This window comes from Mus caroli, chromosome 6, assembly GCF_900094665.2.
Source record: "Mus caroli chromosome 6, CAROLI_EIJ_v1.1, whole genome shotgun sequence".
NCBI classification, from domain to species: domain Eukaryota; kingdom Metazoa; phylum Chordata; class Mammalia; order Rodentia; family Muridae; genus Mus; species Mus caroli.
Genome location: NC_034575.1, coordinates 50846664 through 50868539, shown reverse-complemented (window position 1 = coordinate 50868539; position 21876 = coordinate 50846664). Strand labels below are relative to the sequence as shown.

Genomic DNA, 21876 nt, shown 5'->3' with positions numbered 1-21876 from the left:
TGCATATCCTGGGTGGGAATGAAGGGCACAGCTGTGACTCATTTGCCCATTTCTCTTTCATCCTTAGGGTCTAAGTCACAGAACTGCCTGTGGAACTCCCTCATTGATGGGCTCACTGGGAATGTTAAGGAGAAACCACGGCCAACAATTGTCCAGGACACCCGACCCCCAGAAGAAATTCTGGCAGATGAGTTGCCACAGCTGGATAGCCCAGAAGCTTTGGTGAAGACATCTTTCAGGTTTGGTGGATGATAATCCAGTTTGTTCTTTCTTAATGGTTTTGAGAGTTGTCTCAGTCCATTTGGCTCCCTACTCAGGGGGCAGCAAATGGCTGTTTCTCTATACTGTATGAATTAGCAATGATGAAGGATTTTTGGAATTAATACTAACTGGACTCCCATGTAACTTTCACAGATGTAGTGAATATCAAGTCTATGGTTTATTTCTGTTGGTAGTTAATTGCTATTGACATTTCAGTGCCAAGGTTTAGGACTCAGTGACGTCAGCAGCTTGAATTGGGCTAATGATGCTTTTGCTTCAAAGGATAATAATGCATTTGGATAAATGCACAGAGATAAAGCATGTGTTGTGATTCATTCAACCCTGTGCCTTTGTTGTCTCTTGCTTGGGGGAGGTTTCTGCTTGGTAGAGACGTAAGCTCTATCACTAAGGTAAATGAAATGCAATCTTGTGTCGTTCTCCAGATGGCTGGCTGCTCTGCTCCTGGTCCCTTAGACTGGCATCTCCCTGGAAAGGACTTTTTCAGTTTTTTTTTAAACTGTATTCTCCATTTTCATTACAACTCTATCTATTATCTTCTTATCCATTATAATAAAAGTTAATCTGGGTATGAGTGTGTTATGAAATGGGATTTATGTTTTTTATGAGTGGGCCTTGCAACATCCAGTGTTATTGTATCAGAAATTGATATCTCATAATTCTTCTAATTTCCTTTCCTCCTTTTCTGCTATAGTAACTTTACTGGTCCTACTTTTCTGGTCACCATAAACTGTTCTATTGTCCAAATAGCAAGTGGAATATACAAATTCCACTCTAGGCAATTCTTAGACTCCATGAAATGTTTTTTAAATGAGCTATCTTTTGCATAGACATAATGTGTGTAATGGCTTAGTTAGAGCCATTTCATTGTGTGCAGGTTCTTATGTAGACTGAATTATAGATGAGTCTGAACAGAAGTGTGAATAGGAGTTTTGTTTGGATTTCTTTATGCAACATGATGGCTACATTGGGGAAGCAAGAGCTGTAGGCAAATAATCTTCTTATTCCCATAAAGGGGTTAATTATTGCATCCTGAGATTTTTTTAAAATAAAGATAAGCTCTCTCTGTAAACCTGCACTTTTCTGCAAATGACAGCAGTAAAGCAAGAATGTTGACTGGCTTTCTTAGTTCCTGAAATCTTGCCCTGGAGCCTGACTCCTCATATACAGTGTATCCATAACCAGTTCCTCCATCTGAAAAGAGGCTCATTGTCTTTTACCATTGCCAACTGAAGGGATACTCTCACAGGACCATCTGATTTGTGTGTTCATCTTCATTACCATTACCCATTCTTCTTATAGTTCCTCGAGCCTTTAAAAAGAAAGTGTATAGTGATTGAAGGTTTCTTTCTTTCTTTCTTTCTTTCTTTCTTTCTTTCTTTCTTTCTTCTTTCTTTCTTCTTTCTTTCTTTCTTTCTTTCTTTCTTTCTTTCTTTCTTTCTTTCTTTCTTTCTTTTTAAACCTGATTTTCTGGTTGTAGCCTGGGCCAACATCTTCATTTATGAAGGAGATTAAGTGATAAATTATTAAGGTGGGAACTTATTTTTGGTACTTCGTATAACTTAACATAGTAGCAATGGAAGAGGAGGCACAATTATTCCACCTTTGTACCAGTTGAGGTTAGAAATTCATTGTCATCAGCCAATCTTTTTTTGGTGTTCTGAATGCTATTATGCACTCTTCCTTACAAAGATGGTTGATTGCTGTGGCGATGTTGAAGAAACAACTTGTACAGCTGTTACTTGTGAATATCAGGATCAGTGGTGAGATTTTTCTTTTTTGCATATAAATTGTCAAGCATACCAAAATACTCAGTTTATTTATCAATTAGTAATTAATCAGTATCAGGTTACCTGTTGATAATGCTAGTTTTTTAAAATGCATTTTGAATTTCAAAGAAAGGAAGAAATTATAGATGAAGTTTAAATAATGCTTGCTGGAGTGTATGTACCCTGGAAATATGAGACTTGTTGATTCACAATATCTATGTCTTAGGAGAAAATCTACCATATATTCACATAATTTTGAACTTCAGGGAAACAGGCACAGTTGGGAGTTTTCACCTGAGGTCCTGTGGGGTCTTGTTTGCTGAGAAGAAATTCATGCTGCCCAGGAACTGTCAGGACTTATCCTCCCAAGAACTCTTTAGTGTCATTACTGAATGCTTCAGAATAAGTGATAGCTCTGATTGTTAGCTTCTTTTTCTCCATTTTGGAATTTACAGCCATGAAATATGGTTGTCAACCCTTATTATCAAACAAGATCCAAACTACAATGGCAATATGTGCCAAGTCCTCAAGAAGACCTCCGTGCTCTTTGACTCCTCATAGATGTTCCATGTTGCTGACAGTTTGAATATCAGCTCTCATCTATGAATAGTATGGATCTTTTCAGAAAAGTTTCACAAGTGTGTATGTTTTGGTTTGTCCCAGGCTCATTGTTACAATAACAAATATCCTCATACTGTCAGGCATGGCTCTGATGTAGAAGAAACTTAAAATATAGAATTGATGTTATAGAAGATTTGCTAATAGACTTGCTTAGAAGACATTAAGTCATACCAAGTAAACATTAGCTAAGGGAGCAATAAATACAACAAAGATAATTAGTCTGCTAGCCAAGCATGTTAGAGATAAGGAATATTTAGGTTGCTGGGGTACAAATTTTCATCAGGATTGACCAGCTATTGTTCCATTCTCCTAACAGAAGGAGGCACACATAACTTACAACCAGCCATTAGACCCATTTCTCTATCACAGAACACACCTGTAATGGGCAACTCAACAGAACAATGCAGGGTGGCAACCATCATTAAATTCTGGCCTGTCATAAAGCTCCTGGTGCTCTTCTTAAGAAAAGCATAGTTGTGTTGTGGTGCATACCTTTAATCCCTGCACTCAGGATGCAGAGGAAGGCCAATCCTTCTGAGTTTGAGGCCAGTCTGCTTTACAAAGTGAGTTCAGGTCAGCTATGGCTATTACACAGAGAAACCCAGTCTCAAAAAAACAAAAAAACAAAAAACAAAAAAAAAGAAAAGCAGAAGCAGATGGAAGGAAGGAAGGAAGGAAGGAAGGAAGGAAGGAAGGAAGGAAGGAAGGAAGGAAGGAAGGAAAAGGAAGAAAGAGAAAAGCATAATTCTGCCAAGTAGGCAAGATGACCCTGGATAATTACTATGTGAAAAAGAATGACATTGGCATACTTAAACAACAATTATGGCAATATCTTTGATGTGTAAATTATAAGCCTATGTGGCCAGACTTGCATATATGGAATCATAAGCCGAAGGTAACACACACACACACACACACACACACACACACACACACACACACATATATATATATGAGATCTTTAAAGTCAGCTCCCCTTTGGACCTTAACCAGAGCCAGATGATGATATTATTGAAGAGCTTTTCACTATTTTTCTTAAGTGTGTGGAGTGAGTTCTCACTAGTGAGGGGATGTTCTACTTTAAGCTTACAACCAACCCAAAAGATGAGGCCTGTTTCTGGTAGTTTGAAGGAGAGTGGACCCAATGGGCTCATTTACTTGAATACTTGCTTCGTATTTGGTTGAACTGTTTGGGAACAGTTAGAAGATGTGGCCTAGATGGAGGACGTATGTCACTGAGGGGTGGATTTTGAGCCTTTAAAAGACTTATACCATTCTTGCGGTTTCATAGTTGAGGATCAATATGTGAGCTCTCAGCTCTTCCTTCACTCTACCATCATGGACTCCAACCCTCTGAAATCATAAGTCAAATTAAACACTGTCATTTCTGAGTTGCCTTCATGATGGTGTTTTATCATAGCAATAAAAGTATAACAATGGTACTATGTCAGAGAAGAAGAAACTGTCTCAGGGAGGTGGAGCCTATGATTTGGGCTAAATTCAAATACAGACTAATAGGAATGCTTACTTCGGTGTTGGCTGTTACTAATGGCAGTAGACAGGGGAAAGCTAGGATTCTATGTCAGGTCCAGTTGGAATCTCACCTTAAATAACAAGGTGAGATTGAAATAAATTGAAAGCATCCAATTTAGATTCACGGTAAGTTCCCCGATTTTCTACCTCAAACTCGTCCTGCAAACAGCTTGGAACTACCACTAAAGGTTAACATGATTTATGTTAGTTAGCACTAATAGTAGAATGTGACACTGAAAGTGAGACTTTGACATTCAGAATTTGAAAAATGAATGAACCATCCTTCCTCCCTCTGGGCTACACATGGCTAGCAGAGGTGTGCAAATCCACCTTAGGCCTAAGTACCCTCATCTTCTCCTCTGCTGGATGCTGAAGGACAGATACTCAATGTCTTGGGGCAGAGAGTTCAGTGTAGTCTTATGAAGAAAGTTCCAGGGCTTGAAGGGTAGCAATGTTCCTTCTTGTTCAAATCCAAGTCCCAGCTGTCTCTGGAAAGGGTCATGGTGTAGCTCTTATCCTAAGGTCTGGGCTCTTCATCATCTCAGAATGGACAATGCTGGGTGCCTAGCTAGATAGGTTCAGTGTTTAGTGTATCCATATTGTATTTTAGTTCCAATGTACTTACCACTGGGGTTTGTTTCATGTCTTAAAGCCTCTATTTTCTGTCCTTTGTTTTCTTTCCCCTTTCCTTCAATTTTATGTGAAGACATATTTGGGAAACAAGAGATAAAATAGATTTTAATCCATAACTTTGAAAATGATTAAGTCAAGTCATTTAACACATCCTGGCCTTGAATATCACAAGCATGAATTTGTAATATGTAGTTCTTAACCTATGTGGAGCCCGTTTACCCTGTTTCCTCATCTTCTGAACAGAAACACAAGCTTCAGAGATTACTATTAGGATGAAATGGGTTAAACAGTCTCACAACCTCCAATTCCTTCTTTTGCAAGAATTCCAAACACAGTTTAAGGTTACATTGACCCTTTGTACCCAAGCTTATTCTTCTGTTCCTGGGTCCTGAGGATCTGAGCCCTGTAGGTGCTATATGAGTAAGGCATGGCATTGACCCAACATTGTGAGTAGCAGGAGAAGTCCTGAAGCTACCCCGTGTATCAGTCATCTCAGTTGCTTACCTTGAACTCTGTGTCTCCTAGGGTGGGTGGAGTCCTCAGGTTTGGATAGTTTGGCTTTTGGAAGAGGAAGACAATACTCCCCAGAGAAGGCTTGATAACCTTCTCTCACTTAGAGTGTCTGTATTTGGGTTCTGGCATTTATTTTCTAGATTCTATACATAGGAAATTAAGCATATGTTCTCAAGAGCAGAGCCCAATGGAACCAACCCTTCAGTCTGAGAGAAGTGTAAGGTCTTGTTAGATGCCATTGGATGGTTGTGTTTTCCATTCCATATTAAATTATTGAACCCCTCATTTTGGCATATGGCAGTCATTTTTCTACCAGGGACTCCTGCCAAGAAGTCAATTTCTGACTTGATTACTTTTAGGAATTATGCAGTGTAGTTGATGGTGGGCGTGGCATGTGGCTGAATCCCTAAGGGTTCCAGCCCCACCCCCCAATGAGTCATGGGTTAGTGTGCCCAGTTAGTTCGAGGGAAGTCTGGCTGTGCAGATTTATCATCATGTGTGGCTACCTATATGAGCTCCCAGATGCATTTACTTTCCCGATTTAGTGTTGCCTTCAGGGAATTTCTCTGTTTCTCTATGGTCTTTGATAATCCTCAAGTTTACCAAGAGGGAATGTAAAGGAAGGATTTGAGGATTTAAAAACATTTTTATTCATCTATAACATTTTCTTGGGTCAAAGTGATGAGTTTCATTATGACTTCTTTGCATGTGTATCATTTCTCTAATCTCATTTTGTTCTCCCTCTTCTGTCATCCCTCTTTTAGCTGGTTCCTTTTCTTCCACCAATTACTTCCTCCTTCAGCTTCCAGTTAATGTATTACACTGCCCTCTCCTCCCATAAGAGCCACCTTTCTGCTTCTGTAACCTGTATGTACACACACACACACACACACATTTAAATATGTGCATATGTGCACACACAATTTTAAATTTTAAATCGAGAAGTGTTTATAGTGATGTTGGTTTTCTGGGAAGGCATCTTTCTCTAAGGAGATCTTTAGAGATGTCAGTTTTTCCTCATTAAAGTTGGTAACATATGCGTATAGCAATCACCTGCCCTGGCATTCTTCTTGGTCTTTGCATTGGGAGTTTTGGAAAGAAGGAGCTTGTCTATTGTGCCCATCTATTGTCATATTTTGCTGTCAAATCTTTTACTACAGGAACATGCTTAGACCATGACCTTGTTATTCTGTGGGGGACAACTGGCCTGGTGATGGGTAAGGCTATTGTTCCAAGGGTACTGAGCATAGCAGACATGCTGAATCTATCTGTGGATGCTAACCTTTATGATGAGGGTTTGTCTTTAAGGCCTCCTGAGTGGGCTTGAGGAGGTACAGCACAGCAGCTAAGTCATCTCTGTCCATCCTTTGCTGGGAGTCAAATCCCCTTCCTGGTTTCACCCATATTCTTCAGCTCCTTTCACATTGTCTTCCCTGATATATTTCTTGTGTGTTTAATTCTGACTTTATAAAGTATCCAGCCATTCTGGTATCCTCTCCTGGGCCACTCTGTCACTTACAGCTTGTGCCTTAGACACAGCTCCAAGGCCATGGTCCTAGGAATCCTAGGCTAGGCTGTATATTTACTTTTATTTTTCACATGAGATGGTGTTGCTTCTCACTGGATATAGTATTATTACAAGACTGAAACTTTTCTCAATTTCTTATACTTTTATTGCTTACAGTAGACTTTAGAAGCATTGGATTAAAACAACAACAACAGCAACAACAACACAACACAGAGGAGAATTTAAATTAATACTGAAAGAATGACTATTGCTATTACCCAAGGCATGCATACATATATGTGCATGCCTTGATTATAGCCAGGGAACCTGTCTCTGACCCTCTCTTACCTAGAGTGTGTGTGTTCTTATTCAAACCAGGGCACATTATCTTTGAGCTGCAGAAACAGAGCCAGCTTATGGGGTAGCCTTCTCTTTTTGAGTTTATCTTTCTTTCCTAATATCAGAACTGTATGGTTTCAGGCTCTGGGAATATAATTTCATTGGCTCCTTGACATCAGGGGATTTCCTGGTCAAGAGAGAGAACAGTGGTACAAATGCCATTGGAAATATCCTGTGGACTGCAGAAGCCTCCAACACGGAGGTGCTTGTTAGAACTCAGCTTGCCAAGGCTCACACCCAGATTCCTTTCTTGCTAAACATGTTTGATGTCATTTATCAAAGGATAGAACATTTATTCTTGCTTGTTAGTAGGGGATGAGAGCTACTTTACAGAAATTATACTTTTTAGATTGATATCACAGTGTGAGGGAGACCTGTGTAGCAAGATTACAGCTTTGTTAGCACCCTAGAGTGTGAAGAAAATGTTGCTTTCAAGGTTTCTTTTTAATTGGCCAGAACTTCCTCTAGAATTTCTTACTTTACTGGGAAAGGAGGGGGGTGCATTTGAAGCTTCTGTTAGCTTCACATTTGGATAGTGCCCCCCCCCCATGATTTAGGTCTCCTACCCCATTTTCCCCACCCTGTACTTTGAGATGAGTTCTTGCTAAGATCGCTAAGTCTGTCTTGGGACTCACTATGTTGGTCTTAAGTTTCTGATGTCTTGCTTCAGCTTTCTGGGTATGCTGGAATTATAGGTATGCACCATCACATTTGGTTAACTTTAGGTTCTTGAAGTAAAATGCTCAAATGTTTGGACTCAACTAGTAGGTCTGGTTGTGATTCTCCTATGGTTCTTGACCAAATGGTCCAGTCTTCAGTCCTGGCTACAGCCGTTTCTATGGTAGCAGCACTGTCTGACTCTCCCCAGTCAGGAGCCTAGGTGATGTCTCAGGTTTGGCTGATGATGTCAGGCAATTCTGGGACCTGTTCAAATTACACCAAGCCTAAGGGACAATAAAAGAAATGTAAATTTTGCTCTTTTTGGTCACTTATCAGCTGCTTCAATCCCGTTGGTGTGGGGCCTCCAGACTAGTAGTAGGTATCTCTCCAGAGAAGGGAAGAAAGAAGACCACAACTGTCACTTTTTCAGTCAGGTTGCCAGTGTCTCTGCAGCACCACAGAAAGAAGCTCAGTCTGGTTTCCCACTTTTTCTGTGTTATTTACTGCCTTTCTTTTTCCAGCACCAGGCCTGGGGCTAAGTCATAATGGTGGGTGGATGGGTAAACAAACAGATTGGTTTGATGATTTGGGACCCTGCCCCTGGAAAAATCTCAAAAATACCATATGTTAGTGCTAATAGCTTTCTGTATCTTTTTTGTATGTATATGCGTGCTGAAATTAACGTTTCTTAATGAAGAAAATAAACCCCTTTACATCTGTGTCCTGTAGAATGAAAATGTGGCCATGACTTGACTGGCTATTGAAGTCTGTTCTCTGTATCAGGAGATCTAATCAGGTTGTTAACCTTGTAGTAATGCGACCAAATGCCTTATGTAATAGAAATGCTAGTTCACATAGCATTATGGCAAGCTGTTTGACTAACTAGAAGAAAAAAGCAGGATCTCTCTTAGTGCCACAGTGGTATCCTGTCTTGGTACAGGAGATACAGGCAGTGAACTGGACCAGTGTCAGTGTGTACCCTACTCTCCCACCTCATGTGGATCTGTGAACACGTCTGTGAATTGCCCTTAGATGATCCATGAATGAGTCTACTCTGGATTGTCATAAAGGGTAGAGCAAGACAAATAGCTTGGGAGAGTCAGGAAAATGGTATAGGTTAAGGGAGCTGTTAGACTTGTGTCTATGGTATAGAAAAGGGAAACTGAAAAAGTCTAGGGACAGCCAGAGAGAAGGTAAAGTAAGCAAGGGTAGCAGGGTCTTGTGTTACCGGGGAAGGAGTGGAGAGAACAGAGGAAGCCTGAGAGAGGGAAAGCTTGAATGTATATTGTTATGTCAAGGCCCCCATTTCCTCAGCCACACGGGAATGGAAAGGTCTTCCTGAGTTAGGCTCAGGGGAATGGCGAAGCCTTCCTTGAAGTTCTGAGTGGGAACAAGTGAGCCGTATATTAAAAAAAACAAAAACAAAAACAAAAACAAAAACAAAAAACCCCCAAACTAGCAATGGTAGCTTCCGCCTCCCAGATATTTAAAGTGTGATTCTGTTTACCTATAGATACTTCCTACCAAGACCAGCTAACCCTGTCGACAGCCCTCTATAAAGTAACATACAGAGTTTCCAGTGTGTTGCATTAGGTGGTGTATCTCCAGCAGAGTAGACATAGCCCACCTGACTCTGGCTTTTGTGTGCCCATGTGTTTGTTGTTTCTTTAGTGTCAACAGTCCGTTCATTCATTCCCTAGCCATTCCTGGTCAGGGTTTCAGGATTAAGCTTTGAGGGACTGGCACAGCAAAGGAATTCCAGTTTTATTCCACGGGTAAACATCTTTGTTGTTCTTTGAGATCATTGGGGAGGCAGAAAAGACTGTGTAATTCTTCCCAGGCTATAGACTTAAGAATTAAATTTATCCTATACATGTAGCCTCAAAATAAAGGTTTTGCAGGCAGCGATGGAGATAGAAGATGATCTAGGATCTGGTCACCTGTAGATTTCATGGTACCCAGAGGAGATGCAGAGATGAATTTAGGTAGAAACCAGTGGTATCCCTCCATAGATTGGAGCAGAGTTCATAGCTTGAATTTCTTTTAAATGCAGTGGTCGTTAATAGTCATCGACTAGACCTCCCCATCACACATAGCCTGCCATGGTTTCCTGATTATTGATTACTGTTACGTGTGGCAAAAAGTGATTTGGAAGGCCGAATAGTCTTTAGGCTTCAGGAATACTAGGTTGGAGCTCTTCTGGCTTGTGGCAGACTTGCAGATGCACATGTCCATTTAGACAGTGCTCATAACCTAAGTTCAGGTAGGAGGGATTAAGTACTTGAAGGCAGACATACATAAACATCTCCAAGGAGTGAGCTGTGTACTTTCCGAAGGAACAAAGAAGTTGTGACTCAGACAGCCACCTTGGCCTGGAGAACCAAGCCTGTAAGTATAGATTAGTTCATTCTTCTCATTTAATGGAAACAGCTCAGGTTTTGAAAAAGAACAGTATGTGTGGGGTAGTGAATATATTATAATTGTTTAATTATGTGTTTATATAATGATTTGCTCTTCTTTTTAAAAAATTGATTTGCATTCTTCTACATGATAACCACCAGTTGTGCCAGCACCATTTGTTGAAAATGCTGTCTTTCTTCCACTGGATGGCTTTAGCTCCCTTGTCGAAGATCAAGTGACCGTAGGTGTGTGGGTTCATTTCTGGGTCTTCAATTCTATTCCATTGGTCTACTTGTCTGTCGCTATACCAGTACCATGCAGTTTTTATCACAATTGCTCTGTAGTAAAGCTTTAGGTCAGGCATGGTGATTGCACCAGAGGTTCTTTTATCCTTGAGAAGAGTTTTTGCTATCCTAGGTTTTTTGTTAGTCCAGATGAATTTGCAGATTGCTCTTTCTAATTCGTTGAAGAATTGAGTTGGAATTTTGATGGGGATTGCATTGTTGTTTTTTTTAAAAAAAAACTTTTGCACATGTCTGCAACACAGACTGACTGCTCTCAACCCCACCCCTGCCATCTTGTTTGCTCCCCTCCCATGTTTATGACTATCTCCTGAGAGTGACCTGACTGCCTCTGTCACCATTTATTTGTCAGGGCCTTCTGGGCTGAGCAGTGAGTACACATCAAGACATACTTCCTGGCCCCTCCTTCTGCAATGTTCTCCGAGACTTAGAGAGGGTTATATGCATGTGCTGTGCAGGGCTAGGTCCACAGGCACTACTTGTTTTTTGCATTGTGTGGCTGTGAATTGCTTCATTCACCACCAGAAGGTGGTTAGTCAAGGCTTCTCCAACTAACACTGGAGCAGCTTTTTTTCTACAGGCATAAACATAGATATTTGTAGGGCAGTTTGCAGCTTTGCCAATTTTGTTCAGCATCAGTAATAAGCTCGCTGCTTGGGCCAATAACCTCCCCAGACTTCAGCTTGTGGTCTGGCTAACATCACCAAGTATGGGTCATCCCATTTTCCCTATAGAGTAGCTATCAGGTCCAGTAAGAGAAGAGTTGGTTACCCCTACGACAATCAAGCCACTATTGTGCAGATATCTTGCCTGGAAGATTGAATTTCTCATTCATAGAGTTCACTGCTTGAATGGACAAGACTGATAGTGTCTTTTCTCCTTAAGCAGTCCACTCAGCATCCTCTGGTCCTTTACTGCCTGCCAGCTTGGAAGGGATTTCTAGCTCCGTGCCAGTTTCTGTTCTCTATAGCTTACAGTCAAGATATGATGGACATTCCGTAATATGATCTCATCCTCTAGTGATGGTAGGCAGCCAAGAAGATTGACAGGAGTTCACATTGTCTGTGCCCCAGTCTGGGTTGTGTTCTATGTGTTGCTGAATCTCCCAGGGCAGTGTGTCATCTAGTGATAAAATTTAACCCTGGGTTAACCTGTGTATAATAAATACTTCTGTATTTGTTTTTCAAAAAAATGTTTTAGCAATATTCAAAATTCTATGAACACTGCAAGGCTGATGAAATAACTGGTCTATGTTCCTCTTGGAACCACCTTTTGTCATCTGGTGTTTGTCTTAGATCCATCATCTTTGTCCATCTTCCTCTGGCTCCTGAACCATATGACCCTAGGTTATAGAGAGTATGATCTTTCAGTTTTAACTTTATCTCTTCAAAAAACCCAAAAACCAAAAACCAAAAACAACAACAAAAAACAAAACAACAACACAAAACCTAATATCTTCGAGAAAACTTGTACAATCAGGAAACTCACTATTGATATAATTTTAGATCCTCATATACAGTCCACATGTATTTCACCAGATGCCCCAGTGATATCTTTTAAATCAGTCCTGCTTTTCATTGATCTAGGTTTCTTTCCAGATGTGTCCATCACCTTAATTGTGTCTCTTTAGAAACCTTCAATCCTGTAAACAGATGTTCATCTTTTCTCTGTCTCTCATGATACTGACGTAATAGTTTATTTATTTTAATTGTCTGTATGTGCGTAGGTGCAGCTGAGTATAAATGGTTGTGAGCCACCTGATGCAGTGCTGGTAACTGAATTCACGTCCTCTGAAAAGAGCAGAAAATATTCTTTCTTTTTTCTTTTTTTATTAGATATTTTCTCTATATACATTTCAAATGCTATCCCGAAAGTTCCCTATGTCCTTCCCCCCTCCCCCGCCCTGCTTCCCAACTCACCCACTCCCACTTCCTGGCCCTGGCATTCTCCTGTACTGGGGCATATAAAGTTTGCAATACCAAGGGGCCTTTCTTCCCAGTAATGGCTGACTAGGCCATCTTCTGCTACATATGTAGCTAGAGACAGGAGCTCTGGGGGTACTGGTTAGTTCATATTGTTGTTCCACCTATAGGGTTGCAGACCCCTTCAGCTCCTTGTGTGCTTTCTCTAGCTTCTCTATTGGGGGCCCTGTGTTCCATCTTATATGACTGTGAGCATCCACTTCTGTACTTGCCAGGCACTGGCATAGCCTCATACAAGACAGCTATACCAGGCTACCTTCAGCAAAATCTTGCTGGCATATGCAATAGTGTCTGGGTTTGGTGGCTGATTATGGGATGGATCCCCTGGTGGGGTAGTCTCTGGATAGTCCATCCTTTCGTCTTAGCTCCAAACTTTGTCTCTGTAACTCCTTTCATGGGTATTTTGTTCCCTATTCTAAGTAGGAATGAAGTATCTACCCGTTGGTCTTTACTCTTCTTGATTTTCTTGTGTTTTGCAAATTGTATCTTGGGTGTTCCATGTTTCTGGGCTAATATCCACTTATCAGTGAGTGCATATCTAATTTACCTCACTAAGGATCATCTCAGATACATCCATTTGTTCAAGAATTTCATAAATTCATTGTTTTTACTAGCTGAGAAGTACTCCATTGTGTAAATGTACCACATTTTCTGTATCCATTCTTTTGTTGAGGGACATCTGGGTTCTTTCCAGCTTCTGGCTATTATAAATAAGGCTGCTATGAACATAGTGAAGCATGTGTTCTTATTACCAGTTGGAACTTCTTCTGGGTATATGCCCAGGAGAGGTATTGCTGAATCTTCTGGTAGTATTATGTCCAATTTTCTGAGGAACCTCCAGACTGATTTCCAGAGTGATTGTACAAACTTGCAATCCCACCAGCAATGGAGAAGTATTCGTCTTTCTCCATATCCTCGCCAGCATCTGCTGTTGCCTGAATTTTTGACCTTAGCCATTTTGACTGGTGTGAGGTAGAATCTCAAGATTGTTTTGATTTGCATTTCTCTGATGATTAAGGATGTTGAACATTTTTTTTTCAGGTGCTTCTCAGCTATTTGGTATTCCTCACTTGAGAATTCTTTGTTTAGCTCTGATCCCCATTTTTAATGGGCTTATTTGAATTTCTGGAGTCCAGCTTCTTGAGCTCTTTGTATATATTGGGTATTAATCCCCTATCAGATTTAGGATTGATAAAAATCCTTTCCCAACCTGTTGGTCGCCTTTTTGTCTTATTGACAGTGTCTTTTGCCTTACAGAAGCTTTGCAATTTTATGAGGACCCATTTGTCAATTCTTGATCTTACAGCACAAGCCATTGCTGTTCTGTTTAGGAATTTTTCCCCTGGGCCCATATCTTCAAGGCTTTCCCCTACTTTCTCCTCTATGAATTTCAGTGTCTCTGGTTTTATGTTGAGGTCATTGATCTACTTAGACTTAAGCTTTGTACAAGGAGCTAAGAATGGATCAATTCACATTCTTCTACATGATAACCGCCAGTTGTGCCAGCACCATTTGTTGAAAATGCTGTCTTTTTTTCCACTGGATGGTTATAGCTCCCTTGTCAAAGATCAAGTGCTCTAGCACCATGAAACTGATATTTTAAGATAACCTACCTATATGTTTCTTGTCCATAATGCCTCTTGTATGGAATATTCCTCCAGTTGGGTTTGCCTGGATATGATCATCCCTTTCATCAGAAATGCTGCATCTATGATGCTGTGTGTTTGTTAGCATGGTGTGCGTGGGAGTAGTTGTTTTCCCCGTTACTCATGATAATGACTTCAACTTCAACTGCTTGATTAAGGCATCTTCACCACTTATTCATGACCTCTCATTCATAACTAAATTATCTTTGAGGAGCACTTTGATGCTCTAACACTTTTTCTCAATAAAAGTACACAAGGGTTCTAGCACGAACTGATGAGATCTGTTGGAATCAATGTCGATTTCTACCTTTTTGTCTGTTACCCTTCTATTTACCAAAGGACAATTGGCTTCTTCAATGGTATCAGTATAGACTTTGGGTTTTTCTTTTCTCACTATTTTGTTTATTTAGTCTTCTTGGAGGCTTTTTTAAAAGTATATATACTTGATATAAAGAGAGATCAATCAGAGGGGGGCAAGGTGGCTTTGGTGAATGTGGGTACCACATGTGGCTTTGGTGAGTATCTTAGTCAGGGTTTGTATTCCTGCACAAACATCATGACCAAGAAGCAAGTTGGGGAGGAAAGGGTTTATTCCACTTACACTTCCATGCTGCTGTTCATCACCAAAGAAGTCAGGACTGGAACTCAAGCAGATCAGAAAGCAGGAGCTGATGCAGAGGCCATGGAGAGTTGTTCTTTATTGGCTTGTCTCCCCTGGCTTGTTCAGCCTGCTCTTTTATAGAACCCAAGACTACCAGCTCAGAGATGGCACCACCCACAAGGGGCCTTTCCCCCTTGATCACTAATTGAGAAAATGCCTTACAGTTGGATCTCATGGAGGCATTTCCTCAACTGAAGCTCCTTTCTCTGTGATAACNCCAGCTGTGTCAAGTTGACACAAAATTAGCCAGTACAGTGAGTGTAGGTACCACATGTGGCTTGAGTGAGTGTGAGTACCACATGTGGCTTGGGTGAATCATGGGTACCATGTGCAGCTTTGGCAGGTGCTGTGTAATTCATAGGTCATGTGATTTAGCACCAGCATCCTGCTTCATTTTCTTGGAGGATGCAGATGTGCATCTGGAATCTATGTTGTGTGAGAAAATTAGCTTTATTATGACTAGACATCTATATTTAGGTATTCCTCAACAATGGGCAAGTCCCAGTACCACTGACCTATTCTTTGTATCTCCCTCCTATCCTTTTCATCTTAACCCATGACCTATACATTGCATAGGACAGTAGTACTAGCTGACTTGACTTGGGTTGAGGGTTAAGTATTTTCCTACTTTTGTATATTTATATGTTATAACAAGCTTTTTAATCTTTATAACTTCTTCTAATATGTAAAGCACAAATTCATTCTTTCCTCTAGGACCATGATACTTATTAATTCAGAGCCAGGTAGTTTTGGCTCTAGAACCATGCTTAGTTACTGGATCACATTGCCTCTCTGGCAGTTGTTTTGGTGTTATGGCTTTGTTTTTGATATGGTCTAGACCTTCATTTGTGGATCCTGCTTCCTACCTTCTTTTTTTCAACCCCCTCTAATGCTGGATGCCAAGATAAATCTTCTTGCCTTGCCTTCTTCATCATTTCTGGGAACCCAGTGTCAGTGTAGCAATGGTGACAGGGCCTGAGCACCTTACTGCCCGGTATCCCCAGGATATTAGCTTAGATATGCAGATTCAGCTGTGGGGATGTAGAGTTAGGGAGTCAAGGTGTATTGCCACCAGCAGTGAGCTCTTATCTTCTACTTGTGGACCTTCTGTGCACACCCTGCTGGCCAGAGACCTTTCTCTGCAATGCTGAGACTCTTTTGGTCACAGTGTGAAATATGGGGGCACAATAGAGAGTGGTTATGATCACTTCACTAAAAGATGAAAAAAATAAAATTAGTGTAGTGCCTCATCTCCATTAATTGAAGTTTTGGCCACTAATTGATTAAGTTTGGCTTTGCAAAAGGAGAGAGAGAGAGAGAGAGAGAGAGAGAGAGAGAGACAGAGACAGAGACAGAGACAGAGAGACAGAGAGAGAGACAGAGAGAGACAGAGAGAGAATCCGTAAGGAACAGCACAGCATATAAATTGCTAACACAGTGGATTATACTTCTCATACAATCAGCAGTGAATGAAATTTGTCTTTCCCCACTTAGAAACTTTGCCTTTGACTATACCTTGTGGTATCTGTCCATTCAGATTCACTATTGCGCTTCTCTTTCAGTGGTTCTAAACTGGGGCTGTGCAACAAACTCATGAGTACTTCAGACAGTATCCTGCTGAATCTCTGCTTGTGTGTATTACAAGATGCTTTGGCCCAGCTGCTATGTGGAAGGACTGAGGCCTGTACCAGTTTTTCCTTTGGCCTTCTCTGGCTTCTTTTTTCCTCCTATATCCACATCACCATTATGTGCACTGCTGTTACTAGATGATGTTCTTTAAAGGACCCCCTAAGCCCTTCCTATCTATGATCACCAGATTCAGAACTCACTGCCCGTTCCTCAAAGAGCACAATATATCTAGGGCAGGTGTCTGGAGTTTTCAAAAGGTCACGCACGGATGACTCTCCCACCTCTTGAGATGCCATATGTCCATACTGTTTTAGATATCTGAAGTGTTACCAAATGTCCCTTATGTCACTTTTCTCCAAAAGCCAATTCAACAGAATGCAGGCAAATTACGTTTTCTTTTGAGAATGTGCTATGTGGATACTTCCAAAAGCCTGGGAGGCAGTGACTATTTTTACTTACTATTTAATGGCTGCCACATCTTGTCACTCTGTGGGTCGGCTGAAGCATTGCTTCACAAGTCCTTTTGTTTATCTTTTTCAAAATGGTATCGTGCTATAAAACAATATTATTACCTTTGTAGAACACTTGATAAGTGGAGAAAACATCCCACATACCACCTCTGCTGTCATTCTGGCCTCATTCCTGGAGTTTTACCATTTATACCTATTCTCTTAATTATGGTATGAAGACATTGAATCCAAACATTTTCACTGAAGATTAAAATCTTTAGTGTGGAGGATCCCAGACACCAGAGAAACATGATGCTCCCAGGACCCAACGGGATTGACTTCAGCTGTAATGCACAGATATGGGAAGATAAAACCTGTAGAGAACACCTCCAGTAATAGGCACGGCTCCTGGTCGAGGGATGGGGCTACCTGCCCATCTCAGTTTTTTAACCAGAAATGTTCCTGTCCAAAGGGAGAACAGGGACAAAAAAAATGGAACAGAGATTGAAGGAAGGGCCAAATGGGGACTGCCCCACCTGAAGATCCATCGTGTCTGCACACTCCAAACCCAACACTGTTGCTGTGGTCAAGAGGTGCTTGCGAAGAGGAACCAAGTATGGCAGTTCCTGGAGAGGTCTGGCCAGCAACTGATCAATGCAGAGGTGGATGCTTGGAGCCAACCATCAGGCTGAACTCAGGGAACCTGGTAGGGGAGCTGGCAGAAGGACTGGAGGAGCAGAGCGGGATTGAAACCCCACTGGAAGAAAAACATAATCTGACCTGACCACCCAGTTCTCCTAGAGACTAGACCACCAACCAAGGAGTATTCCTAGAGGGATCTATGGCTCCAGATACATGTATGTAGCAGAGGATGGCCTTGTTCGACAGCAACAGGAGGGGAGGCCCTTTGTCCCGGGGAGGTTAGATGCCCCAGAGTAGGGGTATACTGGAGCAGTGGGGCAGGAGAGTGTGGGTGGGTAGAGGAGCAATCTCATAAAGGCAAAAGGGAGTAGGGAGGGAAGATGTGGGATGTGGGTGGTAGAGGAGTAACTGGGAAGTGGGATATTATTTGAGATGTAAACAAATGGAGTGACTAATAATAATAAAAATATGAAATAAAAAAGAAAATCTTTAGTGAATCTTGGGTATTTTTCCATGTTGTCACATTGTGTGCGTGCGTGTGTGTGTGTGTGTGTGTGTGTGTGTGTGTGTGTATGTGTGTGTTTGTGACTTTAATTTCACTCATCACTGTTGTTGGACATTTAGTTTGTTCTGAGTTTTCCCTGCTTATCCATTATGCTATGATAAAACTCTCTGTGCATATAGATAATGTAACATAGCATCCATCCTAAGGGCAGATATTAGAAACTTTGGCTCAAAGGACACCTAGCTTCCAGAAAACTATGTTGCAGAAAGGAATAGTGATTCACAAACAACCTCATGTTCCCAAGCAAAACAAACAAAACCTACCTCTTTGCTATCGAAATGTCAGAGGGAATATTATTACATGACCTGCTCAAGGACACCTAGTTAAGAACCTGCAGAGGCTGGGTATGGCAGCACATCCCTTTAATAGCAGCACTTGGGAGGCAGAAGCAGGTGGATCCCTATGAGGTCCACCTTGGAGGCCATCAAGGATTACACAGTGAGACCCTGCCTCTAAACAAACAAACAAGCAAGCAAGCAAACAAACAAACAAACAAGTTGTAGAGATAAGAATGAAATCTCTATCATGTGCCTTCAAACTTCTGTCATTTGTGCTTCAATCTATTCCCTACTAAGAAGCAGACCAAGAATCAAGACCCTGTCATATGTGACCAAGCACACAGCTTACTTGCTCCAGGCATTAGTTATTACGTGTAAGATGGATGATACTTGCAAATAGAGGTCACTAAAACAAAAATGCAAACACTGTGTTTCTAGTGGTCAGAAGCCTACAGTTTCAATCCAGCCTTTGCTATGCTTATACACTTGGACAGTTCAGTCTTGATGTAGTTTGTAAATGGGGCAGTGATACTGATATCAGAACTATTGTGAAAATAAAATGAAAGGAGCTAGAAGAAAGTGCTATTAGATGGAAGTTACTAGTGTGAAGTTATTAGTAACAGTATAATAATTCGGTTATAATTGCAATGGTAAGTGTACTGATAATGCCCACAGGACCAGAACATAAATGATCGATAATTACCATCATAAACTATTCAATCAATAATTAGTATCATAAACTATTTTGAAATATACTTTCGAGTACAATCAATAAACAGATATGAAGAAGCACTCCTTTGAATTTACAGAAACTGCTTAGATGGAGCCTTCATTTCTGAGTCTCTCATCTCATGGAGTATGTAGGCAATGAAAACAGTTGAGTTGAGTTGGGAAAGGGGCTGAGAATGGATGTTTTGGAAGCTGTTGACTAAACCTAAGCATCACTGTTGTTATAACTCAGTAAGCAGTCCCCACCCATGAGATGACTCTGTAATTATCTCCCTATATTCACTCTCTTCAGCTATCATTTAGGTCCTTGGCATCCTCTGCAACAGTCTCTTCACTGACCTTTCTGCCTCTAGAATGCCCTTGTCCATTTCAACTACACAGCATTGCTGTGGGTTATCTTTATTTTTAAAAATCAGATTCTACTATTTAAAAACTGTGAGTGGCTCCCCTTTGCCTGTAACATCTGTTACCAACAGAGACATTGAGCAGCAGTGTGGAATTGAAATAATTTGTTACTCCTAATAATTAGAGAGCAGAAGTCTGTGAATAATTTATTCTCGTTTTGTTTTACTCTTTAAAACCCAATTAGAGCGATGTTCACTGTGCTCATTGCTGTCTAGTGTGGGAGGTAAGGACAGACAGTGGTGAATAACACTGTGTATTATGCACGCTGCCATTCATCATTTACATTGTAGGAAAAACCTTGAAATCCAGGGGCCAGAAGAAGGAAATCCATGTTTCTTTGAGCAGCTTTTAAAGAGATCAAGAAGCTAGTATCTAGGTCCCACCCCCATTATTATATTCTATCCTTTATCCATTCTTCCAATCCCACCCAATGCTTTTTCTCCAGGCATTTATTTCCTTTTATATGTTAACAACAGCCTGACTTCCCTTTGGAGAAGTGTGGTTCACTTACTTCTACCCCATAGGACTTGGGTGAGGTTGGCCTCATTCTGCATCCAGTAGAAGTATAGAATTCTTCCAGCCATGGTGACTGGTTGCAGATGGGCAGACACTTCCAGCTGGGCCAATCAGAAGCAGCCTGTAGTTTTATAGCAGTGACTGAGAAAGAAGTGTTGGGTTTCTAGTATGGTTTCCAAGTAGGTAGGATGTACACCCGGTATTGCAGGGGCCCTCTTACATGCTGGGAAAATCTCACAAGTATGAAGCTAACACACAAGTGGGGAGTGCTGGGAGACAGACAGACACAGTCTTGATGCCATTACTTGACTTCCTGGATTTGCTTGGAGCTGAAGCTTGGTTTTTTTTTTTTATTTTTATTTTTTTAATTTTTAATATTTTTATTACATATTTTCCTCAATTACATTTCCAATGCTATCCCAAAAGTCCCCCATAGCGCCCCCCACTTCCCTACCCACCCATTCCCATTCTTTTGGCCCTGGCATTCCCCTATATTGGGGCATATAAAGTTTGCAAGTCCAATGGGCCTCTCTTTCCAGTGATGGCCGACTAGGCCATCTTTCGATACATATGCAGCTAGAGACAAGAGCTCCGGGGTTCTGGTTAGTACATCATGTTGTTCCAACAATAGGGTTGCAGATCCCTTTAGCTCCTTGGGTACTTTCTCTAGCTTCTCCATTGGGAGCCCTGTGATACATCCAATAGCTGACTGTGAACATCCACTCCTTTGTTTGCTAGGCCCCGGCATCGTCTCACAAGAGACAGCTATATTTGGGTCCTTTCAGCAAAATCTTGCTAGTGTATGCAATGGTGTCAGCGTTTAGAAGCTGATTATGGGACGGATCCCTGGATACGGCAGTCTCTAAATGGTCCATCCTTTCATCACAGCTACGAACTTTGTCTCTGTAACTCCTTCCCTGGGTGTTTTGTTCCCAATTCTAAGAAGGTGCACAGTGTCCACACTTTGGTCTTCATTCTTCTTGAGTTTCATGCATTTAGCAAATTGTATCTTATATCTTGGGTATCCTAAGTTTTGGGCTAATATCNACTTATCAGTGAATACATATTGTATGAGTTCTTTTGTGATTGTGTTACTTCACTCAAGATGATGCCCTCCAGGTCGATCCATTTGGCTAGGAATTTCATAAATTCATTCTTTTTAATAGCTGAGTAGTACTCCATTGTGTAAATGTACCATACTTTCTGTATCCATTCCTCTGTTGAGGGACATCTGGGACATTTCCAGCTTCTGGCTATTATAAATAGGGCTGCTATGAATATAGTGGAGCATGTGTCCTTTTTACTGGTTGGGGCATCTTCTGGATATATGCCCAGGAGAGGTATTGCTGGATCCTCCGGTAGTACTATGTCCAATTTTCTGAGGAACCGCCAGACTGATTTCCAGAGTGGTTGTACAGAAGCTTGGTTTTATGAGACAGTGTATGTTTTTCTGTCTTTCTTACTTAAGGCAGTGTAGGTTCATATTTGTCACTTTGAACCAAGACTTCTGACTAGTAATGGACTTCTTAGCATCCCTCAATTACTGTAAGTTCTTCATGTTTGTGTGCTTATATATGCATTGTAGAATGTACATCTCTGCCTCTCAACCCAGACATGTTTTATCTATTGTCCCAAGCCTAGGTAAGATACCTAGTACCTCTCCATCCTACTTGGACAGAATTTTGCTCCTCTCTGTTCCTGTAGTTCAAAGTCACAAACCTCATCATACTGTGTCTTACATTTGGAAAAATATTTCAG

The 21876-nt window shown here is 41.0% G+C and overlaps 1 protein-coding gene across 2 annotated transcripts in view; it reads left to right on the top strand.

The window, feature by feature from the left end:
- The window catches only part of Pde1c (phosphodiesterase 1C), a 535503-nt gene that overhangs the window by 202720 nt on the left and 310907 nt on the right, over nt 1–21876 (top strand). For both annotated transcript variants that reach the window (XM_029478709.1, XM_021164319.2), the window contains one exon: nt 68–239. In XM_029478709.1, the coding sequence (XP_029334569.1) occupies nt 68–239 (172 nt within the window). The remainder of the gene's footprint in view (nt 1–67; nt 240–21876) is intronic.